This window comes from Tachypleus tridentatus, chromosome 7, assembly GCF_004210375.1.
Source record: "Tachypleus tridentatus isolate NWPU-2018 chromosome 7, ASM421037v1, whole genome shotgun sequence".
NCBI classification, from domain to species: domain Eukaryota; kingdom Metazoa; phylum Arthropoda; class Merostomata; order Xiphosura; family Limulidae; genus Tachypleus; species Tachypleus tridentatus.
Genome location: NC_134831.1, coordinates 111,337,151 through 111,358,218, shown reverse-complemented (window position 1 = coordinate 111,358,218; position 21,068 = coordinate 111,337,151). Strand labels below are relative to the sequence as shown.

Genomic DNA, 21,068 nt, shown 5'->3' with positions numbered 1-21,068 from the left:
TTAAATCTCTACATACAGTAATCTGACATTTTTAACCTCCACAAATATCAGTCCACTGTTTAAATCTCTACATACAGTAATCTAACATTTCTAACTTACACAAATATCAGTCCACTGTTTAAATCTCTACATACAGTAATCTAACATTTCTAACTTACACAAATATCAGTCCACTGTTTAAATCTCTACATACAGTAATCTAACATTTCTAACTTACACAAATATCAGTCCACTGTTTAAATCTCTACATACAGTAATCTAACATTTCTAACTTACACAAATATCAGTCCACTGTTTAAATCTCTACATACAGTAATCTAACATTTCTAACTTACACAAATATCAGTCCATTGTTTAAATCTCTACATACAGTAATCTAACATTTCTAACTTACACAAATATCAGTCCACTGTTTAAATCTCTATATACAGTAATCTAACATTTCTAACTTGCACAAATATCAGTCCACTGTTTAAATCTCTATATACAGTAATCTAACATTTCTAACTTACACAAATATCAGTCCACTGTTTAAATCTCTACACACAGTAATCTAACATTTCTAACTTACACAAATATCAGTCCACTGTTTAAATCTCTACATACAGTAATCTAACATTTCTAACTTACACAAATATCAGTCCACTGTTTAAATCTCTATATACAGTAATCTAACATTTCTAACTTACACAAATATCAGTCCACTGTTTAAATCTCTACATACAGTAATCTAACATTTCTAACTTACACAAATACCAGTCCATTGTTTAAATCTCTACATACAGTAATCTAACATTTCTAACTTACACAAATATCAGTCCATTGTTTAAATCTCTACATACAGTAATCTAACATTTCTAACTTACACAAATATCAGTCCATTGTTTAAATCTCTACATACAGTAATCTAACATTTCTAACTTACACAAATATCAGTCCACTGTTTAAATCTCTACATACAGTAATCTAACATTTGTAACTTACACAAATATTAGTTTACTGTTTAAATCTCTACATACAGTAATCTAACATTTGTAACTTACACAAATATCAGTCCATTGTTTAAATCTCTACGTACAGTAATCTAACATTTGTAACTTACACAAATATTAGTCCACTGTTTAAATCTCTACATATAGTAATCCAACATTTCTAACTTACACAAATATTAGTCCACTGTTTAAATCTCTACATATAGTAATCCAACATTTCTAACTTACACAAATATCAGTCCATTGTTTAAATCTCTACATACAGTAATCTAACATTTGTAACTTACACAAATATCAGTCCATTGTTTTAATCTCTACATACAGTAATCTAACATTTCTAACCTCCACAAATATCAGCCTAATGTTTAAATCTCTACATACAGTAATCTAACATCTCTAACCTCCACAAATATCAGCCTAATGTTTAAATCTCTACATACAGTAATCTAACATTTTTAACCTCCACAAATATCAGTCCACTGTTTAAATCTCTACATACAGTAATCTAACATTTCTAACCTCCACAAATACCAGTCCAATGTTTAAATCTCTACATACAGTAATCTAACATTTTTAACTTACACAAATATCAGTCCACTGTTTAAATCTCTACATACAGTAATCTAGCATTTCTAACTTACACAAATATCAGTCCACTGTTTAAATCTCTATATACAGTAATCTAACATTTCTAACTTACACAAATATCAGTCCACTGTTTAAATCTCTACATACAGTAATCTAACATTTGTAACTTACACAAATATCAGTCCACTGTTTAAATCTCTATATACAGTAATCTAGCATTTCTAACTTACACAAATATCAGTCCACTGTTTAAATCTCTATATACAGTAATCTAACATTTCTAACTTACACAAATATCAGTCCACTGTTTAAATCTCTACATACAGTAATCTAACATTTGTAACTTACACAAATATCAGTCCACTGTTTAAATCTCTATATACAGTAATCTAACATTTCTAATTTACATAAATATCAGTCCACTGTTTAAATCTCTACATACAGTAATCTAACATTTGTAACTTACACAAATATTAGTCCACTGTTTAAATCTCTACATACAGTAATCTAACATTTCTAACTTACACAAATATCAGTCCATTGTTTAAATCTCTACGTACAGTAATCTAACATTTGTAACTTACACAAATATCAGACCACTGTTTAAATCTCTATATACAGTAATCTAACATTTCTAACTTACACAAATATCAGTCCACTGTTTAAATCTCTATATACAGTAATCTAACATTTCTAACTTGCACAAATATCAGTCCACTGTTTAAATCTCTATATACAGTAATCTAACATTTCTAACTTACACAAATATCAGTCCATTGTTTAAATCTCTACGTACAGTAATCTAACATTTCTAACTTACACAAATATCAGTCCACTGTTTAAATCTCTATATACAGTAATCTAACATTTCTAACTTACACAAATATCAGTCCACTGTTTAAATCTCCACATACAGTAATCTAACATTTCTAACTTACACAAATACCAGTCCATTGTTTAAATCTCTACATACAGTAATCTAACATTTGTAACTTACACAAATATCAGTCCATTGTTTAAATCTTTAGATACAGTAATCTAACATTTGTAACTTACACAAATATTAGTCCACTGTTTAAATCTCTACCTACAGTAATCTAACATTTGTAACTTACACAAATATCAGTCCATTGTTTAAATCTTTACATACAGTAATCTAACATTTTTAACCTCTACAAATATCAGTCCACTGTTTAAATCTCTACATACAGTAATCTAACATTTCTAACCTCCACAAATATCAGTCCACTGTTTAAATCTCTACATATAGTAATCTAACATTTTTAACCTCCACAAATATCATCCCAATGTTTAAATCTCTACGTACAGTAATCTAACATTTTTAACCTCCACAAATATCAGTCCATTGTTTAAATCTCTACATAGAGTAATCTAACATTTGTAACTTACACAAATATCAGTCTATTGTTTAAATCTCTACATACAGTAATCTTACATTTTTAACTTCTAGAAATATTAGTCCATTGTTTAAATCTCTACATACAGTAATCTTACATTTTTAACCTCCACAAATATCAGCCCAATGTTTAAATCTCTAAGTACAGTGATCTAACATTTTTAACCTCCACAAATATCAGTCCATTGTTTAAATCTCTACATATAGTAATCCAACATTTCTAATTTACACAAATATCAGTCCATTGTTTAAATATCTACATACAGTAATCTAACATTTCTAACTTACACAAATATCAGTCCACTGTTTAAATCTCTACATACAGTAATCTTACATTTGTAACTTACACAAATATCAGTCCATTGTTTTAATCTCTACATACAGTAATCTAACATTTCTAACCTCCACAAATATCAGTCTAATGTTTAAATCTTTACATACAGTAATCTAACATTTTTAACCTCTACAAATATCAGTCCACTGTTTAAATCTCTACATACAGTAATCTAACATTTCTAACCTCCACAAATATCAGTCCACTGTTTAAATCTCTACATATAGTAATCTAACATTTTTAAGCTCCATAAATATCAGCCCAATGTTTAAATCTCTACGTACAGTAATCTAACATTTTTAACCTCCACAAATATCAGTCCATTGTTTAAATCTCTACATAGAGTAATCTAACATTTGTAACTTACACAAATATCAGTCTATTGTTTAAATCTCTACATACAGTAATCTTACATTTTTAACTTCTAGAAATATTAGTCCATTGTTTAAATCTCTACATACAGTAATCTTACATTTTTAACCTCCACAAATATTAGCCCAATGTTTAAATCTCTACGTACAGTAATCTAACATTTTTAACCTCCACAAATATCAGTCCATTGTTTAAATCTCTACATAGAGTAATCTAACATTTGTAACTTACACAAATATCAGTCTATTGTTTAAATCTCTACATACAGTAATCTTACATTTTTAACTTCTAGAAATATTAGTCCATTGTTTAAATCTCTACATACAGTAATCTGACATTTTTAACCTCCACAAATATCAGTCCACTGTTTAAATCTCTACATACAGTAATCTGACATTTTTAACCTCCACAAATGTCAGTCCAAATATCAGATGGGACCTATCTTAGATGGGTGGTGAAAAAGACACCCTTAATCCACAAGTTATTGGATAGATGCAGGAAGGACTTCTTCAGCTTGCATGAGCAACTTCAAGATGGAACTGATGAGTATGACTGGCCAACTGAAATTTAGAATGGGCTAGAAATAGCCAGTCATCCATGTAAAAATAGAAATGTAGCCTCAGGTCATGAAGTGAAAAAAGCATTCACCTCTTGACCAAAAACATGAGGATCTAAAACTAACCCAAAGGGTAGAGTGCAAAATTGGAATACCAACCCTTGATGGACAAACCAAAGATGAGGATGATATCATACATCACAGAGAGAGTGGAATATGAAGCATTGGAGACACTTTTCTTGGTCATCCATAGACCAGGTGAAAATGTCCATCACAGAGTGAAGTAGAAACTTGTGATGAAAAATGAGAAGTTAACAAAATGATTGAAAAGGGCAGGTCAAGGATAGTCCTCCAACAGACAAGAGTAAAACTCTGGTGAATAATGTGGACCAGGTTCAACAGCCTGATGGGTGAAAAGGTCAAATAGCACCTCTGATAGGCACTGGCAAATCATAGGATCCCAAGGAGAAAGGAAAGAAACAAGTATTTGGGACAAGAGAGGTGGGGGTGAGAAATGGAATTTCAAGTCCTTCTGAGAAAACCTTAAGTTCTTAAGGTGAAACATTGGTGGTGAAAGGATGCCATTAATACATGTAGGCCACAAATTGAGTTTCCTGCAGGTAATAGGACCTGTTGATGGTGTATCATGGGTCAAGGAAACCAATGAACTGTGGCACCAAAAGAAGGAAGAACAGTAAAGTGGAATCAGCACCACAATCATATTCAATTAAGATAAACAGATTACCAGATGTGAAAGGTAGATTGTTGATAAACAGATTACCAGATGTGAAAGGTAGATTGTTGATAAACAGATTACCAGATGTGAAGAGGTAGATTGTTGATAAACAGATTACCAGATGTGAAAGGTAGATTGTTGATAAACAGATTACCAGATGTGAAAGGTAGATTGTTGATAAACAGATTACCAGATGTGAAAGGTAGATTGTTGATGAACAGATTACCAGATGTGAAGAGGTAGATTATTGATAAACAGATTACCAGATGTGAAGAGGTAGATTGTTGATAAACAGATTACCAGATGTGAAGAGGTAGATTGTTGATAAACAGATTACCAGATGTGAAGAGGTAGATTATTGATAAACAGATTACCAGATGTGAAGAGGTAGATTATTGATAAACAGATTACCAGATGTGAAGAGGTAGATTATTGATAAACAGATTACCAGATATGAAGAGGTAGATTGTTGATAAACAGATTACCAGATGTGAAGAGGTAGATTGTTGATAAACAGATTACCAGATGTGAAGAGGTAGATTGTTGATAAACAGATTACCAGATGTGAAGAGGTAGATTGTTGATAAACAGATTACCAGATGTGAAGAGGTAGATTGTTGATAAACAGATTACCAGATGTGAAGAGGTAGGTGTTGATAAACAGATTACCAGATGTGAAGAGGTAGATTGTTTGTAAACAGATTACCAGATGTGAAGAGGTAGATTGTTGATAAACAGATTACCAGACGTGAAGAGGTAGATTGTTGATAAACAGATTACCAGATGTGAAGAGGTAGATTGTTGATAAACAGATTACCAGATGTGAAGAGGTAGATTATTGATAAACAGATTACCAGATGTGAAGAGGTAGATTGTTGATAAACAGATTACCAGATGTGAAGAGGTAGATTGTTTATAAACAGATTACCAGATGTGAAGAGGTAGATTGTTTATAAACAGATTACCAGATGTGAAGAGGTAGATTGTTGATAAACAGATTACCAGATGTGAAGAGGTAGATTATTGATAAACAGATTACCAGATGTGAAGAGGTAGATTGTTGCTGCATATACGTCAACCGAGACTCCAAATATTGGAGGACCATACCAAAAACGAAAAGTCTTAAAAATGGAGTCATGTGCAAATCCTGGAGATAAATCATAGGTAAACGGATTCAACATAACATAGCATAACGTTCTTAAATGTCTAACAATAGTGAACCACGTTTACAAAGGCTAAGATGACAAACGACCCAACTTGGAGGTAAGGAGTGAGAGAATGTCCCTAAACATTTTTGTGTATCACAAAAGACTTAGGTGGGAAAATTTGGCACGGGTGAGGCTAACGGGTTATTTAGGGCCAATCTCATACACAAGTAAAATGTTGATTAAGATATGGACAAAGAGCCCTATGATATGCGAGAGCAGACTGATCCAAAGTATATTAAATATTAACACCATCGCCCAACTGAGTGACAACTTGTTCAGTGTAAACCAGAATGTCAGGGACTGGAGAAACCCAAACACAAGTGGGAAGTACTGTCATCCAATAATGAAGGACGCAGGCCAGAAGATACAGGAGAAAGGGATAATACATCAAATGCCTGAGAAATAGTCTGAAACACCGTGGAAGGCCGAACAGAATCTTGGGTAGGCACGATAAATTTAGGAGAAGGAAAAAGCTGATAAAAATCTTCGTCAACCAGCTCAGGTTCTGGAGGAAATGGGACAAAGTCTGTAGATTACGGTTGGTCCATATACATTTAATTTCCATGGTAATAAACGTAGACAAATATCCATCGGGTCGCCAGCACCTAAAGCGTGAGGTTAAACACATTTCGAATGTGAGAAACCAGTAATTTCGGAAGTCATGTTGTATAAATAGAAGAAAGTATTTGAAGTAAGAAGTAAAAGCGACTAGAATAAGAGTAATTGAACCACTTTCGTAATAAATTCAATCTAAAATACTAATCAAAAGACAAAATATGAAACACATCAACGAACAAGTAAAGTTGAACATAAAGTGATACTAAAGGAACATAGAGGAAGTCATTTGCGTCATTGAGTATACTAATCTCTTATTGGTGGAAAGGTGACGAATTACAATTTACATGAGAGACACGTTGGAATAATTTGATTTCAAAAGGGAGGCGCCAACGCTTGTGGCATGCGTAATAAAAAACTTTGAATATAGAGGGCAGCAATGAACCAGAAAGTTAATCGAATCTCATTCACATCAAACATGCTCACCCTTTCAGCCGTGAAGGCGTTATAATGTTACGATCAATCTCACTATTCGGTGGTAAAAGAATATCCCAACAATTGACGGTGAGTGGTAATGACTAGCTGCCTTCCCTCTAGTCTTACACTGCTAAATTAGGAACGGCTTACGCAGATAGCCCTCGTGTGGCTTTGCGCGAAATTCAAAACAAATAAACCATACTAGTTAAGACGTTAGCAAAACTAAATACATCAAAAGATTATACAAAACTACAAACTGTATAAAAGCCATAAGCTAAAACAGCATAGTGCAATAAAAAGGTAGTCAAAACATGTAAAAGAAATGGCCTAATTTTGGAAATTAGCTAACGAGTTAAATTCTAACTTAAGCATGTAATGTAACAAAGAATGTGAGATAACGATTTTACCACGCCATCTGTCGTTGCATTGCATAAATAATTATTGAAAGGTCAATGTAAATTCTGGTTTTATCAATGTTTATATTTAAAAACAAAAGTAAATTAAGTTGCTATAAAGCTCAAAACAAAATTATTAAAGAAAAAGTTAAACTAGTCAACACGTCAATAATTTACGCAAGTATAAGCAGAAGAAATGTAAATATTTAATTAAGAAATGTTGACTAAATATTAAAAGGTAGTGGTACAAAGTAAATTGTATAATTTCGACACATTTGCCTGTGTCTCAAACGGTTTTCAGTTAATCGTAAGAAAATATTATATTTGAAGTTTTCACTCGCAAATATATTTAAACTTTAAACAAAGACTTTAAAATCCACGAAACTCTCCTTTATATTAAATTAGCGAAATAACGAAAATGAAACAGACTTGTTTTTGTTGGTATACTGTGAGTAAATTATTCATATAATATAGTAAGATAATTTACTTAAAATTTAACCATTGCATACGACAGACTATCCAACTTATTCAAAGTGTAACTTTGTTATATGCTCTTATGTTCATTTTCTAGCGACATTCTACTCTTCTTATCAAAGTCAATAATACGCAGGATACCGTATTAATATTGTCCCGGCATGGCCAGTTGGTTTAGGCACTAGATTCGTAATTCGAGTTCCCGTCACACCAAATATGGTGGCCCTTACAGCCGTGGGGGCGTTATAATGTGACGGTCAATCCCACTATTCGTTGATAAAAGAGTAGCCCAAGAGTTGGCGGTGGATGATGATGGCTAGTTTCCATCCCTGTAGTCTTACATTGCTAAATTAGGTACGGCTAGCGCAAGCAGCCATCGAGTAGCTTTGCAAGAAATTAAAAAACACCAAACCCAAAACAAATGGTATTAATAAACCAAATGAATAACCTTTCTAAGTAATCGCCCGGCATGGCCAAGCGTGTTAAGGCGGGCGACTCGTAATTTGAGAGTCGCGAGTTCGCGCCCGAGTCGCGCTAAACATGCTCGCCCTCCCAGCCGTGAGGGTGTATAATGTTACGGTCAATTCCACTATTCGTTGGTAAAAGAGTAGCCCAAGAGTTGGCGGTGGGTGGTGATGACTAGCTGCCTTCCCTCTAGTCTTACATTGCTAAATTAGGGACGGCTAGCGCAGATAGCCCTCGAGTAGCTTTGTGCGAAATTCCAAAACAAACAAACAAACAACAAACGGAATGTTTATTGTACGCTGATGATTCTTTATGTATGAAATATCTGAAGAAACGGAATGTTCATTGTACGCTGATGATTCTTTATGTATTTGTGTATCTCATGAAACGGAATGTTTATTGTACGCTGATGAGACTTTATGTATGTGTGTGTATTTGAAGAAACGGAATGTTCATTGTATGACACTTTATGTATGTTTCTGTGTTGTCAGAAACGAAATGGCTGCTAGAGCGAAAAAAAAAACAACAGACAGTTGTGATTCCAGGTATCTATCTCACATTTTAATACATTCAAAAATCCGATAGTGCCATATCCTACAATCCAAAGTGACCTAAATCAGTGGTCAGTTATCTTAAACACATCCCAGATATCCGTTTCTTCACGTGGTTATAAGCCACGTCTTAGGAGAGAAATGATATAAAGCCATGGATAATCATTTATAACCAATATGTTATGGACCTTACAATATGTGAACCCAGCTGAAGGTATGGTCTAACACAAGTTTATATCTATCGACATTCTGTTCACAAGAACGTTAACTAAGCATCGATAAAGTATACGAAGGACCTGAATACACCAGGCTAGAGGTATATTATGTTCTGTTTGTTTTGGAATTTCGCACAAAGCTACTCGAGGGCTATCTATGCTAGCCGTCCCTAATTTAGCAGTGCAAGACTAGAGGGAAGGCAGCTAGTCATCACCACCCACCGCCAACTCTTGGGCTACTATTTTACCAACGAATAGTGGGATTGACCGTAACATTATACGCCCCCACGGCTGGGAGGGCGAGCATGTTTAGCGCGACTCGGGCGCGAACCCGCGAACCTCGGATTACGAGTCGCACGCCTTACGCGCTTGGCCATGCCAGGCCCATGTTATGTTCTAATTATACAAGAGTAAGCTTTAGGATTTATTACACTACAACTTTTATTATTAGCTAATTAAACTCAAATCTCGTAATAATTTAAGTAAACAGTATCTTATGTCTTAACGCATAGAGCATGCTGATTTACATTTTATTAAAATTAATTGTTAATTATTAATCTGCTGGTAGTGAACAAGATAGTGTAGCTTTTGTATTTATTAAATATTTTGGGGTCACGGATTAGGTTTATTTAGGTATACAAAAATATAGGTATATATATATATATATATATAATAATATAATTAAATTCAAATTAAAAGTTAGTAAAACATTGCGAAATATTTTAAAGTTTAATTATTTGCAAAAAATATGATGTAAGTAACAGGTCTTCATTAACACATTTTATTAATTGTAGCTATTAAAATCAATCCGTATGTCTGTCTGTGGTATTCATTTCAAGTCTTTGAGTACATGAAGATTCAATGTTAAGATAAACAAAGAACAACGCTTTATTTAGAAGGCCCGACATGGCCAGGTGGTTAAGGCACTCAACTAGTAATCTGAGGGTCGCGGATTCGAATCCCCATCACACTAAACATGCTCGCCCTTTCAACCTTGGAGCGTTATAATCTGTCAGTAAATCCTACAATTCGTTGGTAAAAGAGTAGCCCAAGAGTTGGCAGTGGGTGGTGATGACTAGCTGTCTTCCCTCTACTCTTACACTGGTAAATTAGGGACGGCTAGAGAAGATAGCCCTCGTGTAACTTCGCGCGAAATTCAAAACAAACCAAACTAAACTTTGTCTGGAAAACATTTCAAGTGTGATTAACCATGGTGTGGGGGAAAGTGTGAAAACAGAAATTAAATAAATAAAACTGGAAAATATATCATGTGGTGAAATTAATACAAAATAAAATCAGGCTTTGAAAACAATCAAACAAAATATGTCAAGTGAAAACTAACTGTAGACTTTGTCTTGATATAGTTAGACAAATGTGTTGCTTTTAACAGAGGTTTCTCATAAGGTTTCGCGCAGGTTTTCTGCATTTAGTTAAAGACTTTATGAACAGCGTATAAAGACTTTATGAACAGGGTATAAGTAGCTATTTTGATCTTTCAGTCGAGGTAAAGCTACGTTACTACAGTTGTCATTCATGAGAACTTGTACTCGCTTTACAAGTTATACAGGAGTTCTTCCCTGGGATATTCATCATGTCCAACTATATTGGCGATGCAGAGACTTGTCCGGTGGGTATGAGTCAGTTCCTTCTTGAATATGTATTTAAAGAACGACGTCTGTTATTACAGCAACGTTGTACAAAGATAATCTTTCTGTTTTTTTTATAAAACCAGTCTACTCTAATCTTCTTCAATTGTTCAAGCAGTTCATGGTTCCAAACACACATTCAACAACTACGACTTACTAACACATGTTCAACAACAACTACAACTTACACACGTTCAACAACTACAACTTACTTATTACAGAGAAACGTGCAAAAAATGGCTTCATGTTGTATCTTAACTGCTTCAGAGTTGAAAAACCTAACGAAATAACTTTCAATATACACACCGTTTCTACAATAGAACAATAACAACCTGGATAAGGAATCAAAAGTATCTCAACTCCATACGACATCAGGACAAAGCTCATATCCATAATGTATAGGATACAATAGACAACAAGCACAAGGAACAGTGAATAATACCTTGGACTAAATTACCACACGACTCAAACATTCCATTGGATATAATACCAACTTACCACACGACTCAAACATTCCATTGGATATAATACCAACTTACCACAATCATTGACAACAAGCACAAGGAACAGTGAATAATACCTTGGACTAAATTACCACACGACTCAAACATTCCATTGGATATAATACCAACTTACCACAACCATTAACAACAAGCACAAGGAACAGTGAATAATATCTTGGACTAAATTACTACACGACTCAAACATTCCATTGGATATAATACCAACTTACCACAACCATTGACAACAAGCACAAGGAAGGAACAGTGAATAATACCTTGGACTAAATTACCACACGACTCAAACATTCCATTGGATATAATACCAACTTACCACAACCATTGACAACAAGCACAAGGAAGGAACAGTGAATAATACCTTGGACTAAATTACCACACGACTCAAACATTCCATTGGATATAATACCAACTTACCACAACCATTGACAACAAGCACAAGGAACAGTGAATAATACCTTGGACTAAATTACCACACGACTCAAACATTCCATTGGATATAATACCAACTTACCACAATCATTGACAACAAGCACAAGGAACAGTGAATAATACCTTGGACTAAATTACCACACGACTCAAACATTCCATTGGATATAATACCAACTTACCACAGCCATTGACAACAAGCACAAGGAACAGTGAATAATACCTTGGACTAAATTACCACACGACTCAAACATTCCATTGGATATAATACCAACTTACCACAACCATTAACAACAAGCACAAGGAACAGTGAATAATATCTTGGACTAAATTACTACACGACTCAAACATTCCATTGGATATAATACCAACTTACCACAATCATTGAATGTTTAGTAATGACCAAGTTACATCATTAAACTGCGTCACAAATGTACTTTATGATTTCGTGTAATTTCCAATGGAATTCATCATGTAACGTTTTCTTCGTTAATTTTAATATTTTGTAAGTACGTTTTATTAAAAGATTGCTTCCCACAAGGAACATAACAAAGCGTGAAGCCAAAAGTGATATATTTTATCACTTAATCCTGACAAACACGCTGGATTAGAAGAGATGTTATTCATATTGTGATCCAGGCGAAGAATCCTTTCGATTTTCACGTTTTTAGGATAATACTTATCTCTATAATTTATCTATGTCATTTATCTCTATCCCAATATCCATGTTTTAACTATTCTTTTTGGTTCCATTTTCCATTATTTTACTTTCTATGATATCGTAAAGAGTTGCAAAGAGACAACGTCAATGCAAATTTACCCATCATCACTTCGATGTCACATGACCCTTTTCTGTCTCTTGATCGTGGTAAACATTAGACATACCGTACATAATACTGTTTACAATACACATGACGTGTTCAATAGATATAAACTCCATATAGCTCGTCCAGAGATGGCGTTATTGTTATAGGTTAATTACAGTCTGCACCTAGGAAGTTTATAACCATGATTAACGTCTATTAATGGGAAAACTACAAACTCTGACCACGAACGTTTGTAATTTTAGAACATTACAAACAATTCAACTTCAGTGAATTACCTTTGGACGTCAGTATTCCAACTACGACATTAAATATTTTCGCCGGAAAAAGTCAGCTTATAAAAGTGTGAATCCAGCCAAGTTAGCTGGATCAAGGAAGTATACCACTATTAACTGTTGTCGTAGGACTGAATCGCCAATAAAATATTCAGTTTAACACAAGTTATAACACTTAATACTGTCTGTAAGTTTGTAAAACTGTTGTACATAAACCATCATTTGTAATAACTATTAGTAATAACCGTTATTATAAATTATATTACTTTTATGTTAGTATATTCAAACCTATTTGTGTTAAAAAAAATGAAACTGTGTGTATATCAGATATGTTATTCACAAATAACATAAATTTGATAAATATTTAATTATCTACTAAATTAAAATTTCCGGTTATTTCAAACAGTAATACGTAACTTACATAATAAAATAAATCTGAGACTCGTCCACAATAACGAACAATACGAAACAAAGGAAGTCTTCCGTCAAACATCACTAGTGATTTACAAGTATTGTTACTGTTTATTGTATCGGTAAGGAAGTCTTCCTTCAAACATCACTAGTGATTTACTAGTATTGTTACTGTTGATTGTATCGGTAAGGAAGTCTTCCTTCAAACATCACTAGTGATTTACCAGTATTGTTACTGTTGATTGTATCGGTAAGGAAGTCTTCCTTCAAACATCACTAGTGATTTACCAGTATTGTTACTGTTGACTGTATCGGTAAGGAAGTCTTCCGTCAAACATCACTAGTGATTTACTTGTATTGTTACTGTTGATTGTATCGGTAAGGAAGTCTTCCTTCAAACATCACTAGTGATTTACCAGTATTGTTACTGTTGATTGTATCGGTAAGGAAGTCTTCCGTCAAACATCACTAGTGATTTACCAGTATTGTTACTGTTGATTGTATCGGTAAGGAAGTCTTCCTTCAAACATCACTAGTGATTTACCAGTATTGTTACTGTTGACTGTATCGGTAAGGAAGTCTTCCTTCAAACATCACTAGTGATTTACCAGTATTGTTACTGTTGACTGTATCGGTAAGGAAGTCTTCCTTCAAACATCACTACTGATTTACTAGTATTGTTACTGTTGACTGTATCGGTAAGGAAGTCTTCCTTCAAACATCACTAGTGATTTACCAGTATTGTTACTGTTGACTGTATCGGTAAGGAAGTCTTCCGTCAAACATCACTAGTGATTTACCAGTATTGTTACTGTTGACTGTATCGGTAAGGAAGTCTTCCTTCAAACATCACTAGTGATTTACCAGTATTGTTACTGTTGACTGTATCGGTAAGGAAGTCTTCCTTCAAACATCACTAGTGATTTACCAGTATTGTTACTGTTGACTGTATCGGTAAGGAAGTCTTCCTTCAAACATCACTAGTGATTTACCAGTATTGTTACTGTTGACTGTATCGGTAAGGAAGTCTTCCTTCAAACATCACTAGTGATTTACCAGTATTGTTACTGTTGACTGTATCGGTAAGGAAGTCTTCCTTCAAACATCACTAGTGATTTACCAGTATTGTTACTGTTGACTGTATCGGTAAGGAAGTCTTCCGTCAAACATCACTAGTGATTTACCAGTATTGTTACTGTTGACTGTATCGGTAAGGAAGTCTTCCGTCAAACATCACTAGTGATTTACCAGTATTGTTACTGTTGATTGTATCGGTAAGGAAGTCTTCCTTCAAACATCACTAGTGATTTACCAGTATTGTTACTGTTGACTGTATCGGTAAGGAAGTCTTCCGTCAAACATCACTAGTGATTTACCAGTATTGTTACTGTTGATTGTATCGGTAAGGAAGTCTTCCGTCAAACATCACTAGTGATTTACCAGTATTGTTACTGTTGACTGTATCGGTAAGGAAGTCTTCCGTCAAACATCACTAGTGATTTACCAGTATTGTTACTGTTGACTGTATCGGTAAGGAAGTCTTCCGTCAAACATCACTAGTGATTTACCAGTATTGTTACTGTTGACTGTATCGGTAAGGAAGTCTTCCGTCAAACATCACTAGTGATTTACCAGTATTGTTACTGTTGATTGTATCGGTAAGGAAGTCTTCCGTCAAACATCACTAGTGATTTACCAGTATTGTTACTGTTGACTGTATCGGTAAGGAAGTCTTCCTTCAAACATCACTAGTGATTTACCAGTATTGTTACTGTTGACTGTATCGGTAAGGAAGTCTTCCTTCAAACATCACTACTGATTTACTAGTATTGTTACTGTTGACTGTATCGGTAAGGAAGTCTTCCTTCAAACATCACTAGTGATTTACCAGTATTGTTACTGTTGACTGTATCGGTAAGGAAGTCTTCCGTCAAACATCACTAGTGATTTACCAGTATTGTTACTGTTGACTGTATCGGTAAGGAAGTCTTCCTTCAAACATCACTAGTGATTTACCAGTATTGTTACTGTTGACTGTATCGGTAAGGAAGTCTTCCTTCAAACATCACTAGTGATTTACCAGTATTGTTACTGTTGACTGTATCGGTAAGGAAGTCTTCCTTCAAACATCACTAGTGATTTACCAGTATTGTTACTGTTGACTGTATCGGTAAGGAAGTCTTCCTTCAAACATCACTAGTGATTTACCAGTATTGTTACTGTTGACTGTATCGGTAAGGAAGTCTTCCTTCAAACATCACTAGTGATTTACCAGTATTGTTACTGTTGACTGTATCGGTAAGGAAGTCTTCCGTCAAACATCACTAGTGATTTACCAGTATTGTTACTGTTGACTGTATCGGTAAGGAAGTCTTCCGTCAAACATCACTAGTGATTTACCAGTATTGTTACTGTTGATTGTATCGGTAAGGAAGTCTTCCTTCAAACATCACTAGTGATTTACCAGTATTGTTACTGTTGACTGTATCGGTAAGGAAGTCTTCCGTCAAACATCACTAGTGATTTACCAGTATTGTTACTGTTGATTGTATCGGTAAGGAAGTCTTCCGTCAAACATCACTAGTGATTTACCAGTATTGTTACTGTTGACTGTATCGGTAAGGAAGTCTTCCGTCAAACATCACTAGTGATTTACCAGTATTGTTACTGTTGACTGTATCGGTAAGGAAGTCTTCCGTCAAACATCACTAGTGATTTACCAGTATTGTTACTGTTGACTGTATCGGTAAGGAAGTCTTCCGTCAAACATCACTAGTGATTTACCAGTATTGTTACTGTTGATTGTATCGGTAAGGAAGTCTTCCGTCAAACATCACTAGTGATTTACCAGTATTGTTACTGTTGACTGTATCGGTAAGGAAGTCTTCCTTCAAACATCACTAGTGATTTACTAGTATTGTTACTGTTGATTGTATCGGTAAGGAAGTCTTCCTTCAAACATCACTAGTGATTTACTAGTATTGTTACTGTTGACTGTATCGGTAAGGAAGTCTTCCGTCAAACATCACTAGTGATTTACCAGTATTGTTACTGTTGATTGTATCGGTAAGGAAGTCTTCCGTCAAACATCACTAGTGATTTACCAGTATTGTTACTGTTGACTGTATCGGTAAGGAAGTCTTCCGTCAAACATCACTAGTGATTTACCAGTATTGTTACTGTTGACTGTATCGGTAAGGAAGTCTTCCGTCAAACATCACTAGTGATTTACCAGTATTGTTACTGTTGACTGTATCGGTAAGGAAGTCTTCCTTCAAACATCACTAGTGATTTACCAGTATCGTTACTGTTGACTGTATCGGTAAGGAAGTCTTCCTTCAAACATCACTAGTGATTTACTTGTATTGTTACTGTTGATTGTATCGGTAAGGAAGTCTTCCGTCAAACATCACTAGTGATTTACTAGTATTGTTACTGTTGATTGTATCGGTAAGGAAGTCTTCCGTCAAACATCACTAGTGATTTACCAGTATTGTTACTGTTGACTGTATCGGTAAGGAAGTCTTCCTTCAAACATCACTAGTGATTTACCAGTATTGTTACTGTTGACTGTATCGGTAAGGAAGTCTTCCTTCAAACATCACTAGTGATTTACTTGTATTGTTACTGTTGATTGTATCGGTAAGGAAGTCTTCCGTCAAACATCACTAGTGATTTACTGGTATTGTTACTGTTGATTGTATCGGTAAGGAAGTCTTCCTTCAAACATCACTAGTGATTTACTAGTATTGTTACTGTTGATTGTATCGGTAAGGAAGTCTTCCGTCAAACATCACTAGTGATTTACCAGTATTGTTACTGTTGACTGTATCGGTAAGGAAGTCTTCCGTCAAACATCACTAGTGATTTACCAGTATTGTTACTGTTGACTGTATCGGTAAGGAAGTCTTCCTTCAAACATCACTAGTGATTTACCAGTATCGTTACTGTTGACTGTATCGGTAAGGAAGTCTTCCTTCAAACATCACTAGTGATTTACTTGTATTGTTACTGTTGATTGTATCGGTAAGGAAGTCTTCCGTCAAACATCACTAGTGATTTACTAGTATTGTTACTGTTGATTGTATCGGTAAGGAAGTCTTCCTTCAAACATCACTAGTGATTTACTAGTATTGTTACTGTTGATTGTATCGGTAAGGAAGTCTTCCTTCAAACATCACTAGTGATTTACTTGTATTGTTATTGTTGATTGTATCGGTAAGGAAGTCTTCCTTCAAACATCACTACTGATTTATTAGTATTGTTACTGTTGATTGTGTATTGTATTCGATATTTTTCGTACTTATTTGAACTTCGTTCTCAGTTTGAAAAATATTCCGTCTAAGGACAAAAATAATTTGTTTTTTTATTATAAATATTAAAAATCCCGCGAGTTTTACCCCCTCTGCCGGTTCTCTAACATCCGGTTTAAAATATCTTCATTCTACCTCCTACCGAATATAGTCTCATGATCCACTGCTGATGAAATTAAAATCCTCCCCAGTGACATGCAGTACGTCTGCGGACTCATATAACTATAAACCGGGTTTCCATACCAGTGGGGGGTATTCTCTGTGTTTAGACTTAATAACAAACACTCATGATATAATAATTAATATAATAATTATACACTTGTTTATTTTTACATTAAATTAAATATTTTATTCTATCAAATAGTTGCTCTGATATTGGTGACAATTCACTCAATACTTCAGTCACCACTGTCTGATATTGGTGACAATTCACTTAATACTTAGTCACCACTGTCTGATATTGGTGACAATTCACTCAATACTTCAGTCACCACTGTCTGATATTGGTGACAATTCACTCAATACTTCAATCATCACTGTCTGATATTGGTGACAATTCACTCAATACTTAGTCACCACTGTCTGATATTGGTGACAATTCACTCAATACTTCAGTCACCACTGTCTGATATTGGTGACAATTCACTCAATACTTCAGTCACCACTGTTGAAAAATAAACTGTTTTACTAATGGTTTGTCATTCTGCAGATCGTAATTTAATTTTTCTCGTGGTATTCTATTAAGAACAGATCATATACATATGGGAGGTCTTTATTTCATGGTTCTCAGGAATAATTTTATAAATACCAATATAAGATTATTTAATCTATCTTTATCAGAAACAAAGTTTCCATTTTTGTTTGTTATTTTTTTCCCACTCAGTCCTAATCAGTGACTTACAAAGGTAGGTTATTATCTCTTTTGATTATAATTAGTGCGTTCTTTAATGTATACTAAAACTCCGGCTATTGACCACTGCTTCCATTACTTGAGTGACTTATCATCCAGGATATCTAGATTCTTTTATTCATTCACACTACTGAGTTGGATTTTGTTTATTAACTCACTAATGGTTCGAAATGAAATAACGTGGTTTGATTTCAGTAGTGAGTGGATGGTGACGACTAGCTGCTTTCCCTCAAATCTATCACTACTAAATTAGGAAACGGCTCATTCGTGCAGATAGCCCTGGAGTAGGCTTGCGCGAAATTCAAATCAAACTCCGCAGTGGGCAAAATGCAGATAGCCCAAATGTGTAGCTCTGTTCTAAGAAGACGACACTAACTTTTAGAAATAAAGTCTGAAAGCTAATGTTGAAATCCGTGTTTTTATATTCATGGTTTGCAAAATACAAACAGCTCATTGTGTAGCTTTGCGTTTAACAACAAAGAAAATCCTCAACGTCAAACATATTTTTATCAGTACAATTTGACTGTATGCCTTTTGTTTCAGGAGTATTACGAATGAATTACCTGCAGCTTCCTTGTACAAATTGGTTTAAAGGAAAAGATAAACAAACAAGAAGATCTTTTAAATATAGTTACTAGGAAGATAAGTCCAAGTAAGAAAGTGTTCAAAGTTGACTTCGATGGTATTCACAGACACGCCAAACGGAATCGTAATAATTTGTCTATATCTTAATGATAAATCAGTGAAGTATAATTTATAAAGAGCTTCAGAGGTTTGGGACTTCAACAAACAAATAATAGTCCTATATCTCTGTTACCTTTTATTTTTCTTGAATTACAAGTTAGTTACCTAATCATAAATATTTATATTAAAGAAAAACGGTTACAAATTATCTATAAACAACAATATGAAAAAAAATATTAAACCACAGCATTTTGAATCTCTTCATTTAGTTGTTTCGTATTATCCTAATCTTACGTTGTTTCTAATTGAAATTAATCTACGTGTAAAGGTTTGTTTTGAACTTCGCGCAAAGCCACACGAGGGCTGCTTGCGCTAACCATCCCTAATTTAACAGTGTAAAGCTAGAGGGAAGGCAGCTAGTCATCACCATCCACCGCTAACTCTTGGGCTACTCTTTTACCAAAGAATAGTGGGATTGACCGTCACTTTATAACGCCCTCACAGCTGAAAGGGCAGACATGTTTGGTACAACAGGGATTCGAACCCGCGACCCTAGAATTACAAGTCGAGTGCCTTAACCATCTGGCCATAAAGACCAAGTTATATTAAAAATGGCTCCCCCACGATAGCTCAGCAGTAAGTATGAAGGCTCACAACGCTAAAATTGAATTTCAATACTATCGGTGGCACAGAGCAAACAGTTGGACGTATGTAGTTATGCGTTTATAAAAAGTATATATTTAATAAGTTCTCTTCTCACCAAAATAATTTTTCTTGTCCGTGTTCTATATATACGATTCTTTATAGCGAACAAACGCAGTAGTTTCAATGTTCCCTTTTATTATTAGTGTATAACATTTATTTTTTTCGATAATTCAAATGTTTTGTTGGTCCTGAACCTTGCCACACCATTCGAAGCTACCATAACAGTTAGGGTAGGTCGGCGCCACTGATGCGATACAGGAACGTCAGCCTCGCGCGTACTCTTGAAAAGACGTTAGATGGTTTACTTTGAAGATTCAGTTCGAGGGTGAGGCGTGCTGTTTCTGTTGTCGTTGAGCGTAAGCTCCAGTAATAATAGTTTATCTCCAAAGGTAAATACCTTGATTTGAAATTAAATATTAAATGTAATAGCTTCGATAGTAAAGAAAAGTGTTAAAATGACATCTGAGAAGAAAAGTACGAGAAAAGAAAAGGATACCTTGTTTGTATTTGAGAACCAAGTCAGAGGTAAGCAGCAGAATCAGTGTGGCGCTACTATCAGTACGTAACGGCGTAAGTTTTGGTGTAATGTTAACAGGTAGGCTTACCATTTTAATTCAACGAGGCTGGCTTCTTTTAACTTCTTGCGATTTGGGATACGACTGAATGTTAATAACCCGAATGGAACCTTTATCATGTTTATCAGATATAGGGAAAACAAATCCAAAACTTTTTTTTTTTTTTAATTGTTGTTTGAAGGGGAGGATAGTAGTCTAAAATTGCATGTTCAATTTTATTGTAGAGTGGGACTGTTTTGTTCACATGACATTTAGCATCCGATGTAACATTTCTTACTCAACTATTCATAAATAACGTATCATGTATATTTGACCTCCTGTTGGAAATAAATAAAAAAAGAGAAGAAACTCTGCTGTCCAATCTGATAATGTGTGTTCACGGCCTTGTTTAATGGAACAGTTGAAACATGGTATGACTCTTGTATCCTAATTTTAATTCAGTT

The 21,068-nt window shown here is 34.5% G+C and overlaps 1 protein-coding gene across 2 annotated transcripts in view; it reads left to right on the top strand.

The window, feature by feature from the left end:
- The first annotated feature begins 20,341 nt into the window (after positions 1–20,341).
- LOC143256408 (SLIT-ROBO Rho GTPase-activating protein 1-like) overlaps positions 20,342–21,068 on the top strand; it is a 92,779-nt gene continuing 92,052 nt past the window's right edge. Inside the window, exon 1 of one of the 2 annotated variants that reach the window (XM_076513615.1) lies at positions 20,342–20,575. In XM_076513615.1, the coding sequence (XP_076369730.1) occupies positions 20,506–20,575 (70 nt within the window). In that variant the 5' untranslated portion in view covers positions 20,342–20,505. The remainder of the gene's footprint in view (positions 20,576–21,068) is intronic. The other variant, XM_076513613.1, reaches the window with a different exon arrangement.